Source organism: Rhinatrema bivittatum, chromosome 7, assembly GCF_901001135.1.
Source record: "Rhinatrema bivittatum chromosome 7, aRhiBiv1.1, whole genome shotgun sequence".
Classification (NCBI taxonomy): domain Eukaryota; kingdom Metazoa; phylum Chordata; class Amphibia; order Gymnophiona; family Rhinatrematidae; genus Rhinatrema; species Rhinatrema bivittatum.
The window spans coordinates 48858851-48875944 of NC_042621.1; the positions used below are offsets into that span (position 1 = coordinate 48858851).

The 17094-nt window shown below is 45.6% G+C and overlaps 1 protein-coding gene across 1 annotated transcript; it reads right to left on the reverse strand.

Annotated features, from left to right (window-relative positions):
* Positions 1-433: 433 nt before the first annotated feature.
* Positions 434-3140, reverse strand: CEBPA (CCAAT enhancer binding protein alpha). The gene has a single exon (XM_029608349.1). It carries the CDS (start codon positions 2797-2799, stop codon positions 1852-1854), a length of 948 nt encoding a protein of 315 aa, XP_029464209.1. The 5' UTR covers positions 2800-3140; the 3' UTR covers positions 434-1851.
* Positions 3141-17094: the final 13954 nt, after the last annotated feature.

Here is a 17094-nt window from a genome sequence, read left to right on the forward strand (position 1 = left end):
CTGGGGAAAAATAATGAGTTCGTTTGTTTTTCCTCGGAAGGCTTTCTGGCGACTATCTTAAGTGTCATGTTGCTAAAATGTATTTTCACGTGCATGCACATGTGCATGTGCGCACGCACTCGATTTATGTGCAGAAACGCAAATTTTGCGCACAGCAAAAAAACAAAACAAAACCGTATACTTACAAAGTAATGAAACAAAATGAATGCACCTCCCAAAATGATTTCATGCCATAGCGCAGCAACTACCCAGAGAAAGGTACATTTTGCAATTTCCGAAGCAAGAAACAAATGTCTTTGCAAAATAAAAGTCTTCCCTAATCTAAGTTTCTGCACTTAATCATGAAGAGGAATCAAAGTGTGCAAACACGTTTTCACATTCACAATATGCACCCATGCAAAGAGGAACAATAAAGCAGTGTTGAAAGACATAGGAAAGTAGAACAAGTATTTGTTTATTTGTGAAAGTGATCCTCCCCCAAAAAAACAAAAAACACAAGAGATCTTCATTTGCTGTATCTGCAATAAACATGTCCTTCCACACATTGACCCTATCAATCGTTTTCTCTCAAATGGCTCTCAAATAGTGCGAGAAAAGCACCGGCTGGTTTCAAAGTGCTTGCTTGAGTGGGGAAAGAGAGTCTCGGATCCTTCTTATTGGAAGGTTTTTTTCAGTGACCCAGGCTCCGAGGTTGGGAAGAGCTACAAAGATACCCCCCACCCCCAAAAAAAAAAACCCCACAAGGCTAAAAAAAACCAAAAAAAACAATCTGCTGTAGAACAGCAATTAAAGTTGTAAAATACATTATTGGCATGGCAAGGACTCGAGCAACAAGAACAAACAGAAAATAAAAAAAAAAACCAAACTCAAGACGTGGGTTACCATCCACTGAAACAGGTGTGGTCCGCTTCACATTACCAGCTCTAGGCCTGGACAGATAAGAGCTTAGAAGTAGGCTAACACGACTGCAATGTCCTTTACACAGTAAGCAAATACATGGCAAGCTTGTAGTAAATAATACCCGCATTTAAAAAAAAAAAAGGGTATACATTTGTGCTTCTGATTGTCATGACTCCCACGAAATATACTGCAATGACTGATCGCTGCTATTTTATTACATTATGACTATTGGCTGTTTTATTGCAAAAAAAATAAAATAAAAAGGCGTTTCTCTTTTATAATCTCTCTCTCTGCTACACGGTTGTGGAAAAACCCTTTGATAAAAGACAAGTCCAGGGGGGGTCTGCTTCCTGGGTGTTCAAATAACAGGCAGGCGGATTTGCACTCACTCTCTTTCACATCTAAAGATCAATACAATAAAATAATAATTAAAAAAAACCAAAAAGGCATAGCTCATTTGACATTTCACGCCTTTCATCCGCTGCCCTTCTCACACTCAGTCTCTGTGTAAACTTCCATGAAGATGAAGGTCCCTTTCAGAGGATCAAGCACATTAAAAAAAAAACCAAACAAACCGTTTTTAATAGCTCAATACCGGGTAACAAGTGGTACTGCCCACGTCTGCATTACTTGTTCTGTATTTGCCCCAGATGCTAGCCTGTAAGGCGAAAATGCAATTTTTGCCCTGCACAAACTTTTAAGGCACAGCAACGCGCTTTTTTTTTTTTTTTACCCTGTTGACATTTTTTTTTTGTCTGAACAAATATTTCAACTTAATAATAGGTGTCTTTCGTAAGGCACAGGATATTTAATACAGCTGCCTGGCATTCTCTTTAAAAAAATATATATAAAATATTGGATTGAAAAAGAGATTCTGTGGGGGTATGGGGTGGGCTAAGAGTCCACTGCGGCACCAGTTCTGAAGTCCACGAGGCCGGTCCTGCGCCCCCATCACGCGCAGCCGCCCACCACTTTGACCAGGGAGCTGTCGGGCAGCTGGCGGAAGAGGGTCCGCAGGGTGTCCAGCTCCCGGCCCAGCTGCTCCACCCGCCGCCGCAGCCGCTCGTTCTCCGACGACAGCTCCAGCACCTTCTGCTGCGTCTCGGCGTTGCGCAGCTTCGCCTTGTCCCGGCTCTTGCGCACCGCGATGTTGTTGCGCTCGCGGCGCACGCGGTACTCGGCGCTGCTCTTGTCCACCGATTTCTTGCCCTTGCCCCGGTGGTGGTGGTGGTCGGCGGGCAGCAATTTGCCCGGGGCAGCGTTCGCGGGGTGGTGGTGGTGAGGCGGGCTGGGCACCGGGGTGGGGGGCGGCGTGGGGTGGCCGGGCTGCAGGTGCATGGTGGTCTGCGCGCAGTGGGCGATCTGGTACTGGAGGTGGGGCGAGTGCTGCGGCGGCGGCTGCTGCTGCTGCTGCGGAGGGTAGGAAGCCGGCAGCGCGGCCCTCTCGGCGTCCGCCTCCTCCCGGGGCTCCTGCTTGATGACCAGCGGCCGCGAGCGATCGCCCGGCGCCTCGGGCTTACCCTCCAGGTAGGCGCCGGGCAGGCAGCCGTACATCAGATGGGGGTGGTGCGGGTGCGGGTGGTGCAGGCCGTGGCCCGGGTGGCCGCCGCTCATTCCGACGCCCCCCAGGTACTCGAAGTCGGCGCCGGGCTTGGCTTTCTCCTGCTGCTGCTGCTGCTGCTGCTGCTGCTGCCTGCTGCTGTGGAAGAGGTCGGCCAGGAAGTCGTCGTTGAAGGCGGCCGGGTCGATGTAGGCGCTGATGTCGATGGAGTTCTCGTTCTCGCAGATGTCGCTCAGCTCCGCCGGGGCGCCCCGGTAGCCGTAGCCGTGCTGGTGGGGCTGGACGTGGCTGCTCATGGAGGGCCGGCAGTCGACCTCGTAGAAGTTGGCTTGCTCCATGGAGTTGCTAAAACTCGCCGGGCATGGCGAGCAGCTCCGGGAATCCAGATTGAGAGGATGGAGAGAGAGAGGGGGAAAGGGGGGGGGGGGTGTCAGGCAGACTGCGGTAGTAACGATTCCAAAGCCGCTCCTTGCACCCCCCTCACCCCCGGTCCTCGGGCTGCAGCGGTCAGAAAGGGGGGCGGCTCTCGGGTCGGGCCAGATGGGCTTCGGAGCGGCTGTGCCCACCAGGCTGGCGCTAGGGATTCTCTGGTCCTGCAAAGCCCAGCGGCCTCTCTCGCGCTCTCTCTCGCACTCTCTGTCTCCCCCGCCCCTGAATGGGTGAATGACTTTGCCAGTTTCCCCCCTCCCCGGCCTTATTTATAGTGAAGGGATTGGGGCTCGCCCTCTAGTGTCCAATCTCCTGCTGTGAACCTTTGACCACAGGCGAACCACCCTCGGTGGGTCCTAGCGCACACACTGTAAATAAAAAAAAAAAAAAATATATATATATATATATATAATATATCTGTATAAGGGGACCCGTGGCTGCACTGTTGCACTGCACTGGCTTTCAAGGAGTTTTAGAACAGTTTAATAATACATCTGCACCGTTCTGGAGTGGAAAGGGACTGGAATGGGGCGACTTTGAGATCATGTGTACGTTTGCAGCTCTGAAAAACAGAAGAAAGAAATGAAGGAGAATTATAATTTAGAAATAAGAGCGAGAGCTATCGCTAGGCTGACGCTGAACCCCAAGATTTCACTATATTTTATGAAAGGCTGATTTCATTATAACCTGTTAAGAGCCTCTGGCGTTGACACTTTATGCGGTCCAACAATTCTTTCCTGTGATGTATATATCGTGGTATGCATTTCTGGGCAAGAAACATTCATAGCAAATAACACATATTGCCACTTATCATGCGTTAATTCCATTGCTTCTTACAGTTTTGCTTCGTAGCAATTCGGATTTAAAAACGAACATGCAAAAATTCGGAAAGGGGAATTGTGTTATCCATATTCTAGCAACGAGATAGCAGTTAAGGAAACAGCCTCTGTCTTGGTGACTTTTCTGAGGTGTTTAATGCACAGGTCACAGCAATTTCTAATATTTTCTGACGAATAACAGCGTTATAAATTTCTCCCACCAGAGGCTGCCCCTTCTTAATACACTGACATTAGGACACAAACGGAATCAGTGAAATTTCAAGTTACTGAGATTAGCATTTTCAGCAGAAGCTTTTCCTAAAAACATTAACCCAGCCACCCCCTTGTAGTTTTTAAAGACATATTTAGTGCTTTGGATGTGGTACTTCGTGTCTCTGTAGAGCCGCGTCCCTAATTTTTGAATAATTTCCCAGTTAAGTCCTGAGCCACCGGCGCTAGGACCCCCGGAAACGAAGGCTACCAGAAGGCCAGGAGAGGTGGGGGGCGGAACGGGGAAAAACTCCACCCCACTGCCAGCAGAGCCAGCGGGGGAGTCAGGTGGCCAATCCCAAACTCATTTACTGTATCATTTTACCTTCAAACAGCAGTATTAGCATCTCCGGGATTTTATAGGACAGCAATCCAGCTGTGGGGGCAGGATGCCTGCCTGGCTCCTAGTCTTGCTGTTGAACTGAAATGACGGCAAAAGAGTGGGTGATTCAGTGGCCAGACGATCTTTTGCTTCAGTCTGAACTTTTTATTTTATTTTATTTTTTTAACGCTATGTGCGGTTTATTTATGGCCCCAGCTTTTACAAGATCCATACTGCCAGTGTCCCTAATGAAAGTTAAATAAAAAAATTCCTCTCCTCTGCACCTACAAAAATCATTGAGTTATTTATCAGAAGTATGGGTACTGTATCCAGGGCGATTATAATATCATTTTGAATATAGATTTGCTTTTTTTTTTTTTGTATCTAAATGCTTTCAGAAAATTAAAGGGGTGGAATAAAAGATTTTTAAAATATGAGTATTATTCATATTTTGAGTTCCATAAATGGAGAATACTTGCACTATTCTTTCATAGAATTTAACATTTTCAAACTTTAAAATCTGAACAGCTGTCCACTTAACTACTGACATATAGTGGGAACTATTTTTGTAAACTACCATGCGTGTGATGTTTTCAGGGTATATCTGTCCTTAATCACACAAAATGCATTTACTGAAGATCCTCTATGGTGTTCCTCAAAATACAGAAGGGGCAAAAACATATTCAAGGTCTCACTTTGTAACAAAAAGCATTGAAAATGTTTGTCTACCATCAGTCTGAAGTTCTGCAGTGTAACAAGTTTAGCTCAGTTCCTCCTGGCTTTGTGACTATATTACATACTAATTACAAAATACTAGTAAGGGTCACTGACTGTCCTATAGCCATGCCCTTTAGGTTTACAATCCATCAAATCCAGACCATACACTACTACCACTGATTCTATTAGACAATTATATACCGGGACTAGATGTGCGCAGTGCTGGACAGACTCAGGGAAGAGTCAGCTCCTGCTCCATGGAACATGCAAGACAAATAAAAGCCTGTGGGTTAAACATCAATAAAGCCGTAATTGGAGAGAAGCAGATTTCAAGACCCAGACAGCAGATTTAAAGTGGAGATTTTAGGTGGTCTTTAAATGCAGAGATTACTTTAATGTATTACAGCTGAAACTTGAACAGCTCCTACAAACTGCCTTCCTTCAAAAAAATGTAATTGACAAAAATTGACATGGGGAATTCATGATTGAATGTCAGATCCGTGACTTGGGCTCTTGTGTTAGATTTGTTAACCTTCCCAGTTGATTAGGGAGGAAGAGATATGGCCCCTACAAAGGGGAGGTGGAGAGAACCAGGAAGGGTGATGGCAGGAGACTTGGCACGGGTTGCAGAGGTTGAGATAAGAGGTTGAGGAAAGGAGGAGAAAGATTAAGGCCATATAAAGGGAGGAAAAGACACAGTTTCATCACCGTGAAAATGCAAGACACCTAATGATAGGAGTCAGGAGCACCTGAAGTTAAAACGTGTCTGACGTCTGATGGATGCAGAGACTGCCTGCTCTCTGGTTTCTAACCAGCCCCTTGATTCACCACTCATGGACAGGGTGATAGGTGCCTTGTTCTCTCATCTATTTCCAGATTCCTTAACAAACCTTGATCCTATGCCGCCCAAGTCAGTTGGAGTTCTGATAAGAAAAGACCCAAGTGGTCCATCCCGTCGGCCCAGGAAGCTTTATTTTTATGGCCACTGCAGATTACCCCCGTTTCATTTCCATCCCTTAGCCACTAGGGTTTCTCTGTGTTTATCCCGCAGCCTTTTGAATTCCATAACTGTTCCCCTTCCGGGAGGGCGTTCCATGCATTCGCCAGCCTTTCTGGTGAAGAAATATTTCCTGACATGGTTCCTGAGTTTAGCCCCTTGGAGCTTCGTATTATGACCCCCCTCATTCTACAACCTTCCTGCCTCAGGGAAAGGCTTCCTTCCCGGGCCTCCTTCATTTAGTTTTGTTTTGTCAAGCTTCTGATGGGGGTTGAGCCTTTGAACATTTCTCAGTTTTTTATTACCCAGCTAAATTGTTTTGAAAGATTAACAACATTAATCGTTTATACAATTCAGCTCAGGATTGCAAAAATGGTATTATTGTGTTTTTAATTGTTTTCATGAGTTGTATTATGAGTTTTAATGTGCTATAGATGTTAACTATTTTTTTATGTGTGTTTTTTATTGTAATCCGCCTGGAACGTTTGCACAGGAGTGGATTATAAATCTTGCAAAATAAATAAATACATACTCTTCAGCTATTTGAGTCTGGGTCATATCTCCCTGTCCTCCTTTCCTCCAGGGTATTCATATTTAGGTCCTTCAGTCTCATCTCATAAGTTTTCCGGTGCAGACCCCACACCATTTTGGCTGCCTTCTCAATTGCTTCCATCCTGCCTCCGTCCTTTTTGAGATATGGTCTCCAGAACTGAACACAGTACTCCAGGTGAGGCCTCACCAAGGACCTGTATGAGGGACATCATCACCTCCTTTATCTTACAGGTTATTCCTCTCTCTGTGCAGCCCAGCATCCCTCTGGCCTAAGCCACCGCCTTGTCACATTGCTTCACCATTTTCAGATCATCAGACACTGTCACCCAAGGTGTCTTCTTTGAATTTTAACATCAGTCTCTCACCCCCTTCACACAGCTGGCTTTGGATTTCTGCACTGAATCCCAGCTGCCAGACCTTTGATCACTCCTCAAGCTTTCTTAGATCATTTTTCATTCTCTCTTTTTCTTTCAGGTATGTCTGCTCTGTTGCAGATCTTAGTGTCGTCCTCAAAAAGACAAACTCTTCCTTCTAACCAAGTATGTCATTCACAAAGGTATTGAACAAAAATGGCCCCCGAACTAATCCTTGAGGTTATTTTCACTTATTCTTCTGTCCTCACCAAAGGCTCCATTTTGGCACCACTTGCTATCGTTTGTCAGTCAACCAATTTGTAATGCATTCCATCACCTTGGGGTTCATTCCCAAGCTTTTTGTTTTGTTCATGAGCCTCTTGTGCAGGACAGTATCAAATGGTGTGCTGAAATCCCAATAAATCATAGTGAGTGCTCTTCTTTGATCTAATTCACTAGTTGCCCAGTCAAAAAATCAAGATTCATTTGACACGACCTTTCTCTGATAAAAACCCATGCTGCCTCATATCCTGCAACCCATTGGATTGTAGATGGCTGACTATCCTTTCCTTCAGCAGTTTTTCCATTCATTTCCCATCACCGAGGAAAGACTAACCAGCCTGTAGTTTTCAGCCTCCTGTCTAGTGAATTGAGACCAGTACATCCCTTCTTCAGTCGGGTGGCACCACGCCCATGTCCAAAGATCTATTGAACAGGTCTTTCAGTGGACCCACCAGCACCTCTCTGAGCTCCCTCAGTATCCTGGTATAGACCTCATCCGGCCCCATGGCCTTACCCACTTTCTGTAAATGGAGGTTGCATCTACCCCTCTCCCATCCATTCTCTTGTCTACCAGCAGCAATCCTCCTCTGAGGTCTTCCTTAGTGAACACCAAACTGAAGTATTTGTTTAATATTTCTGGGTTTTCCTCATTTTTCGCCACACAATGACCCTGGTCTTCCTCCTTTCTTTGATATATCTGAAAACTGTTTTGTCACCTTGCTTTATTTATTTATTTATTTGATTAATTTATATTCCGCTTTGCGGGCACTTCAGAGCGAATCACATCCAGGTATTTCCCTATCCCCAGAGGACTCACAATCTAAGGCCTAGCGGCACTAAGCCGCAATGCTCTATCGCAGGAGGGGGGTACCACTATCACGGGCCCCTTCCCCGAGAAAGCATCGCAGCTGTATGGCATGTTCTTTCATGGGACAAAAGAACGCGGCACGTGGCCCTTTAACGTGATGGCAGCTCCAACATCACAGGACAACCGTTGCCTTAAAGGGCCAGTGGCCCCCCCCAAAAAATCATAGCAAACGGGAAAGTTGAGTAGGGGGTCAGTGCTGATCCCCATCTCAACCCAGGGTTGCCTCGGACTCCCCTCAAATGTAAAGCAAATAAATGCACCCCCTCCTTCCCATTCCCCACTAGTCAAAGATAGGTTCCCAGCCCCACCTGCCCATACACCCTCTCCCTCCTTGGAAGCCAGAAAATTTAAAAATAAGGGCGCAGGCCCCCCACTCTTGACCCACTCCTGAACCTTCCAATGGATCCCACACCCTCATACCCAGTCCAGTCTGCACCATTTTCCAAAATGGCACCAACCTGACCTTGCCCCAGCCATGTGACTAGGGGTGGGGTTCAGGGATTGGACCTTGCCTTCTTGATTTCTTTCCTAATTTATTGCAGCTCCAGTAGATATTCTTTCCTGTATTCCTCTTTTCCTTTGTATTTCTTGATTGCTGGTCTTTTTTTGCCTTTAATGTTTTCAACCGCCTTTTTGGAAAACCAAATCGGTTTTCTTTTATCTTCCACAGAGATCTAAATTTCCTCTTGAGCCATGCATGCCACATACAGCGTTTCTGTTGTTCGCTTGTCACCATTCACTTCGGAAATGTACTAAGTTTGAATTTAAAGCGGTGCTTCAACGTAAGTCATGGTGTTTGGTGCTCTATGGGTGGGAACCACATCAAAATTTAACGCTGTATTCTATTAGAAGAAATTAATTTATTATTTAAAACATATTTTTCCGTCATTTGGGACTTCACACATACACACCAGGAATGCTAGTCCTTACCCAGCACTCGAAACTCCTGCTGAGTTTGTCAGGGGGTTGTGCACTCGTACAGCGGCATTCCCATGGGGCTGGGGCCAGCATTAAAAGGACAGCCAGCTGCATGACACATAAAGCCCAAACTTCAGATTGCGAAGGAGCTATTTTCTTCTTTTGATGATCTGTAGAACGGTTGTAGTGCTGGCCCTCTCGGGGAGCATTTCAACGTCTCTTTGAGTCAATTAACTTGGAATTGCTCTAGTAAAAGAGCCACACGGAGGCCCCAGAAAACTCACACACAGCTCTCAGTAAGTACCAAATAGGCAGGGCTGAATTTTGATCAATTGATCTGCTGTTCCAAAGCTACCTAGGAGCTGACCGGTGAAAAGAAAGGCTGTCAAAGACTAGTAAATCAATCAGTTGCTTCCTGAAGCCTCAGCTTCTCATCAGAGGAAGCGGAAAGATGGTGAGGGAAACATGATAAAAGAAAGTTTGTGTGTGTGTGTGTGTGTTTTACAAAGATTACAGAATAAAACCTCAAAAGTATTTTCATCTTACAGTAGCAATATGACCTAAAGCCATCCAATCCTGGGCCTTTTTAGCCCTGATATCTTGTCACTAAGTACCTGGACGATGCCTGCCTGTCAGAGTAACATTGCCTAACTAGTGCCCTTGGCAGATTGACTGCCATTATCGACTCTTACACTTTAGGTGCGAGGCTCCTTGTGACCAATCTTCCAGTCTGTCACATATTTTCATATTCCCCTTCCCAATCCTTACTACTATGTGTTTTAGTAATTAACTAAGATATCTTAAGCATTGTCTTCCTCCTTTTTAAGAGTTTTCAAAAGATTAAAATCAATGTGTGGCTGGCACGATTCTAGTTTGCAGTGGATATAAAAATCTGAAAGTGATTTAGAGTTTTCAATAACGATTTCTTTGCAAAGCTATCAGTTGATTATTTCTGATGGCACAGCACTCATCACAAGGGCACGTCAGGGCCTGATTAGCTAATAGTTTCGCAATATAGTCCTGAATAAATGGCTGCCCTGCATTTTCATATGGATTGGGGAAGATAAATTTAATTACAGATTGTTGAAATATAAACATAATAATCTAGATCTCTATCGAGCTTAAATCAACTCTCGGAGTTTATTTTTGATAAACGATTAATAGTGCGTCGAGTTTCCAGGCCTCCTCCCACCTGCTGTGCTGGTCGGTTTCCAGGCAACCCCAGGGAGCACCTAGGGCCTGCAGATAGCAACCGAGCCTGCAGCCCGCTGATAGGGAGCCGGCTGATTGCGCAGCTCTGCCTTTGGCTTCCCCCTTCATTGCATTGCCGCTGGCCTTCCTCCATTCCATCCAGCTAGCACGTGTCCCGTCGGGGCCATGCACTGTACTTGTCACACGGGGGGGACGTCATCTGATAGGATGGTGGCACTTTCAAGTCAACCTCGGTCTCTCCTCTGTACAGCATGTTCCCGGCCCCTCCCCCCCTCCTAAAGCCAAAGCCACACACACACAACTGATAAGATAACAGGAGGAATTTCAGACTTCAATTCTACCTTATCTTAACAAAATAAAATAAAATAAAGATCCAAAAATATTCATTCCAGGCAGAAAGGCGGGAGAGCACTGCTCTATCACTCTGAGTGATTTCTCTCTTCTTCTTTCTTCTTTATTTGTGAGGGAGAGGGGGGCGTTTGCTAGATTGAGTGTTGTAGTGCGGCACTGGATGCAGACAGATAGAAGCTCGAATATTATGGGCTAGGCTGGGCTAAAGAGGCTACAGACTTTGACTGGAAACAAAAAAAAAATGTAACGGCAGATAAAGACCACAGGACCTATCTAGTCTGCCCAATTTTCTCCAAACCCTGCTAAATCTCTGCTCTTGCTTCCTTATGGCTGAGGATCCTCTGTATTTGCCCCGTGCTTTTTGAAATTCCATTGCCATTTTGCCTTCATTGCTTCCATGGGGAGGCTATTCCACAAGCCGCTGCATGTTTTTCTTCCATAAGGGAGAGGGAGTAAGTGTAGGATTGGGACAGGACTCCACTCCCCTCACCCTGGGTTGTTACAAGAGTGCTCTCCCTCCCCTACTTCCCCTGAACAGCTGAAGTATGTCCACCAGTAGAAAGTTCCTGTTCTGCCAAAATTAAAGGGTCAAGAATGCCACTAAATGAGAGCGAGTGAATCACGTTGGATGAGGAGGGAGGAGAACTCTTGCAATGTTGCTGCCCTGCAGAGAAAACATTTTATTTTAACATCCTGATTCTCAAGCCCAGCACAGCTGGGTGTGCAAACTGTGCAGTTGCATGGAGCGGCACATACGGAGGGGCGGTGGCAGAAGCAGACGGATTCGAGGTTTCCTTGTCCCCCCCAAGGCCTGGTGGGCCAGTGCAATACCAACCAGAGCAGACGACACAGATTCGGGGAGCATGCGCACATTTATTTATGTATTTATTTATTTATTTATTTATTTATTTACAGATTTTTATATACCGGGGTACGTAAGTAACATCACCTCGGTTTACATTCAAACAATAATTCAGCATTTCGCTTTACAATGTCTAGAAACATGCGTGTAGTCACGTTCCGTAGGATGCAAAGTTCTCCAAATGTCTAACAAATTCAGTTAATGACATAAGTATCTAATCCCTTTAAGTTTCCCTCCCTCCAATTGATTACTAACTTGAGATCTATCCATCAAAATATCATGAACACAATGAAATCCCCCAACAGTACCAGTAGCCCATTAGTTGTTTGTAAAATCTGCCCAACCAATGAAAGGAAAAATTTGTGACTGTAATTGTTTGGCGCATATATATTACAGATTGTGACTACTTGACTCATTAATTCCCCCACTAGAATCAAATATCTTCCCTCAGAGTCAGTAATTTGTTGGGTCACTTGAAAGCTTATGGATTTGTAGAATGGTATTGCCACTCCCGCTTTTCTCTTCTGCACAGAAGCATAGAAACATTGTCCTACCCAGCTCTTTTTTAATTTCTTACTTTCTTCAGCAGAAAGATGTGTTTCTTGGATCCCAGCTATTAATGCTTTTATGTCACAGCAAAGTTGAAAGAATTTTTTTTCTTTTAATGGGTGATCCTAGCCCCCCCACACACACACACACACATTCCAAGAGACAAATCTTGTGCTCCCCATCATATAAGTATATGTAAAGCCTTAGTGAATTGTACCATCGAGACTGATCGCCCCCCAGCCTGGGCAACCAGCATGCTGAGCTGAACTCTCTTCCTAGAGACTCTAATGTTAACTATCTCCTGTGAAAGACTATATAACCTTACTCCCTCAGTAGGAATATCTCCTGCCCAACCCTTATTAACTATAATCCCTGCCCTCCCCCTCCCCAAGTTCTCATATCCTAATGTATTCCACTCTTGTATAGGGATGAGATCCGTAAATAATGCGGTCGGGTGACACCCCTCTACCTTCTGCAGCTAATACAGAGGGACCCCCATCAGGAACACATTTTAACATATTCAACCTCATTTTCTTTGTCATCTATCATAATTTTCAAACCTGCTTTCAACTTACAACCGTGAAACTACTTGAAAGGCTTTTGCCATCTCCTCAGGGTTCAATAAGTTGGCAGTTTAATATTCCTCGAAGGCAAGTTCTTATGTGCCATCATTCAGTAATACCACACAGGCCGAAAATATTCGGCGAAGTCGCCTAGGTTCAGGTCGCTGGAGCGATGGATTTGCCATCCAAAATCATCCGTGCTTCAGTTGATGACTGACAGGTATAAACTTTGTCATCCAGACATATTTTTAATTTTGCCAGATAAACCATTGCAAAGCGGGTTCCTTTGTTTATCATGTCACTGCATATGGCTGAATAAGCTCGCCTTTGGGCTTCCACCCCCAGCAGAGAAATCTTGGAAGATCAGAACCTTGTGTGCATGGTACTTTATGTTTCTGCTTCGCTTGAACGCTGTGAGGATCAGGGTTTTTTTGCTCATAATTCAGGAATTTTGCTATGACAAGACGAGGCCTATCTTCTGTTTTCCATTTGGGCCCAATCCTGTGCGCACGCTCAATAATTAGCTTGTCCTCCAGCATCGGTAGTTCCAATTCTTTTGGGAGCCACTGCTCCAGTACGGATATCAAATTTCCATCCGGTATGTCTACCAGGAGACCCAGGAATCTGAGATTGTTGCGCCAAGATCTGTTTTCCAGATCCTCGGCTTTCTCCTCTGCGGCCTTGAGTTTGTTCTCTAGCTGGGCCACACGTGACATGAGCACTATCGTGTTGTCCTCCACAACTGATATTTGGCCCTCAGCCACCTCCATGCGTTGGCCAATATTTTGAATTGTTTCTTTGAGCTCTATAAAATGATTCGAGATGCCATCGAATTTATGTTCCAGCATGGCTACTATGGCTGTGGTCAGCCGTCTAATTGTATTCTCATCTGGCTCAGTTGATTCGCGCTTGTCAGCCATCCACAGGTTTTCCTCTTCCTCTTTCTTTGCACTCCAGTCTTGCAGTCATATCGTGTTGCCCAGCAAATTACGACTTATTTTGTCAGGCGAATGATGCTGCCTTCATCTCAGATTTGTTCAGTTCCTAGTTAAGTTTTAGGTTGCTATGGGAGTAGGAATGTCTAATTAGCATCCTTTAAATGTATTAGTGTATTCACTATGGGGCAGATTTTCAAAGGGGTACGTGCATAAGATACGTGCGTACCCCCCGAAAACCTATCCCAAGTTACCCATGCACGCGCCGAACCTATGTTGAATAGGCTCAGCGGCGCGCACAAGCCCCGGGACGCGCGTAAGTCCCGGGGCTTTCCTGGGGGGGCATGTCAGTGGCGTGTCGGGGGGCGTGTTGGAGCAGCGCGTCATTCAGGGGCGTGGCCGCAGGTGTGGTTCAGGCCCGGGGGCGTTTCCGGGGCATGGCCAAGGCCTCTGAAACAGCTCCCGGGCCGGGGAATTGTGCACTGGCCAGCTGGCCGGCAGGTGTAACTTTTAAAACAAAGGTGGGGGGGGTTTAGATAGAGCTGGGGGGGTTGATTAATTAGGGGAAGGGAGGGGAAGGTGTGGGGGGGTGGAAGGAAAGTTCCCTCCAAGGCCGCTCTGATTTCGGAACGGCTTCAGAGGGAATGGAGGCATGCTGCGCGGCTCGGCGCACGCAGGCTGCCGATTTTGGGCAGCCTTGCGCATGCTGACCCCGGATTTTAAAGGATACGCGCGGCTACGCACGTATCTATTAAAATCCGGCGTACTTTTGTTCGTGCCTGGTGCACGAACAAAAGTACGCGCGGGCGTACTTTTATAAAATCTACCCCTATATGTCTGGTAGTGGCCTACTGGGGAATGATCAAATTCTCAATAAGGTGTGGGGAATTCGTGAAGTGTAGTTAAAAGGTTGATATTTTTTTTTTTTAGTGTGAAAGTGGCACCTGCCTTTAAATTAAAGGATGAGCTAGGGGTGGGTGGGAGAGGGTTGGGAAATACAATACTAACTTCTGCTTATTAGCTGCCTTACTGACTGACTATGTAAGAATCAACAGGCTGATACAGTACAGCCATGGAGCGCACTGTTAACCCGCGTTTGGAAGTGCGTTTTTGGCGTGCTAGCTTTACCCCTTATTCAGTAAGGGGTAATAGCGCATCGAAAACACGCGTCCAACCCCCCTGAAACTAATAGTGCCCGCAACATGCAAATGCATGGTGATGGCCCTATTAGTTATTCCTGCGCGATTCACTAAATAAAATGTGCAGCCAAGCCGCTCATTTTACTTTCAGAAATTAGCGCCTACCTAATTTTTGCCAGCACTGGGAAAGTGCACAGAAAAGCAGTAAAAACTGCTTTTCTGTGCACCCTCCGACTTAATATCATGGCGATATTAAGTCGGAGGTCCCAAAAGTTAAAAATAATTAAAAAAAAAAAAAGTAAAATCGGCCCGTGGCTAGCGAGTTGAAAACCAGACGCTCAATTTTGCCGGCGTCCAGTTCTGAACCCATGGCTGTCAGCGGGTTTGAGAACCAACGCCGGCAAAATTGAGCGTCGGCTGTCAAACTCGCTGACAGCCGCTGCTCCTGTCAAAAAAGAGGTGCTAGGGACGCACTAGTGTCCCTAGCGCCTCTTTTTACCGCGGGCCCTAATTTGAATAATTTCTTTTTCTGAATCACCCGCTCTCCCACGATTTTTACTGTATCGGCCTGAAACTAACTTCTGTGTATTAGTTGCCTTATTGACTATTAAAAGCACAAACACACTAACACACTAAATAATATACCCCAATAGTTTACTTCTCCCAAATACTTTAAAATAAACCCATTTCCCAAGCAAAACTTACTGGTTCCTTTCAGCCACCAGCAAGGTGATCCTCACCTCTCAGTGCTCGGCAGAATTAGAAGTGTGACCTCTTTCCCAAGAAGGGGGTGTTACAATTACATGAATAGTTTTCATGTGATAGGGAAGAGAAGGGATAAGGTGAGTCGTCCATTATTTGTGCCTCTCGACGTCTGTGGAAACCTTGGCTTCTTTTGTTGTGAGATCTTCCCCAGCTACAGCTGCTTGCCTCAAATTGTTCTTGTGCGGAGTTGATGGCATTTTAGGATGTACAGCTTCTGTTCAAATTTGGATGTATCCTTGTGTCCAGAGCTGCGAGCTCCTCCATCCAATGTCTTCTGTTGGCTTCGCACAGGACATAGGGGCATGAATGGTTGACAGGGGGTCATTTTAAAAGTCAGTGGCAGTGAGGCAGTTCTGCTCTATCCTGCCCCCCAATCATCTTAAAGTCCTCAGAAGAAGGGGGAGAGCCTGCTGGGGTGAGGGAAGGGAGCTGGTCTGTGTGTGTGTGGGGGGGGGGGGGGGGGGGTGGGGAGTACAGTGAATCAGACCCACGAGGCCTCTTGAATTTGAGTCTAGGTGAAGAGGTGAGGGCTGTTGACTAAATCAAGACATGGAGGCCCCCTTTAATACTGGTATTGAGTTGGTGTATAATTGAGTACTTTATCCATCAAGGGCTCTCGATGTTATTGCTGGGAGGGGATGCTGGGACACTTCAGTCTGTTGGGAGGCCATGGGGCATGTCAAGGGAAGTGTAGGAGGTATTTCTGGCCACCCAAGACTCTTGATGCTAATATCAGGGGTGTGGTGGAGAAAGGGGATACTCTGGGCTGACAAGAGTCCTTGATGCTACTGTCAGCAGTGGGAGGGGGAATAAAGAAATCCTAGCCACATTCTACCCAGCCTTTTCACTTGGGGGATTTTAATACGCCGCATGCACACTCCATAGTTTTTGGGTGAGTGTACCTGCTATTTTTGTGCACCTGCTATAGTGGCTGCATAAAACAATTCAGTGTATTGCATGTGGTCGTTTAGCATGAGATTAAATGCGCATTTGTTTAGATCAAGCTATGATGACAGAATCAAACTCGCAGCTGTCTGTCTGGCAGGCTGCAGTTACTTGCAAAAATGCAGGCTCTTACATAGGACGGTCCTCGTCTGGCAGGCTATCCAGAGGATCTAGGAGGCTGGATAGTTGGGCAATGGCCATGCTAGTATTTCTGGCCATTTAGATTATTACAGAGCCTTGTGGTTAGTCATGGGAAAGTGGGTGCTAAAGGGAACTAAATGGGGATTTTGAGTGTTTTCACACTCATACACGTGAAAAGGACATATGTGTGTAAGTTTACCAGCAGGAGTCCCTTTGAGAATTACCCTCCCTATGTTCTGAACAGTGAGAATTTTGTGATGTTCACATTTTTAAAGAGGCATTACCATTAAAGCGTACAGAAGGGGAAAATGTGGTTAGGCGGGTGATTGTTTTCTTGTAAGCGTCTCAACTTTGCAATGAGAATGAATTGAGACGTAAGGAGAATAATGTTTAACTTATAGTATAACATACCATAGGGGCTCAAACCAACAGTTTGTTTGCTATCCCTTCTTGTAAATGCAATAATATGCAGGCCTACATATATACAGTTCAATACTTACCGATTTTGATTTCAGTTTTATTCTTTACTGCTCATGAAATAAGGGAGATGCACCATAGCTCATTAGGGATATGCAAGGGGTAATTTTTCATTTTTCTTGGCTTTTTGTTTTTGTTTTAATTTGGATTTCAGTTTGTTTAATTTTT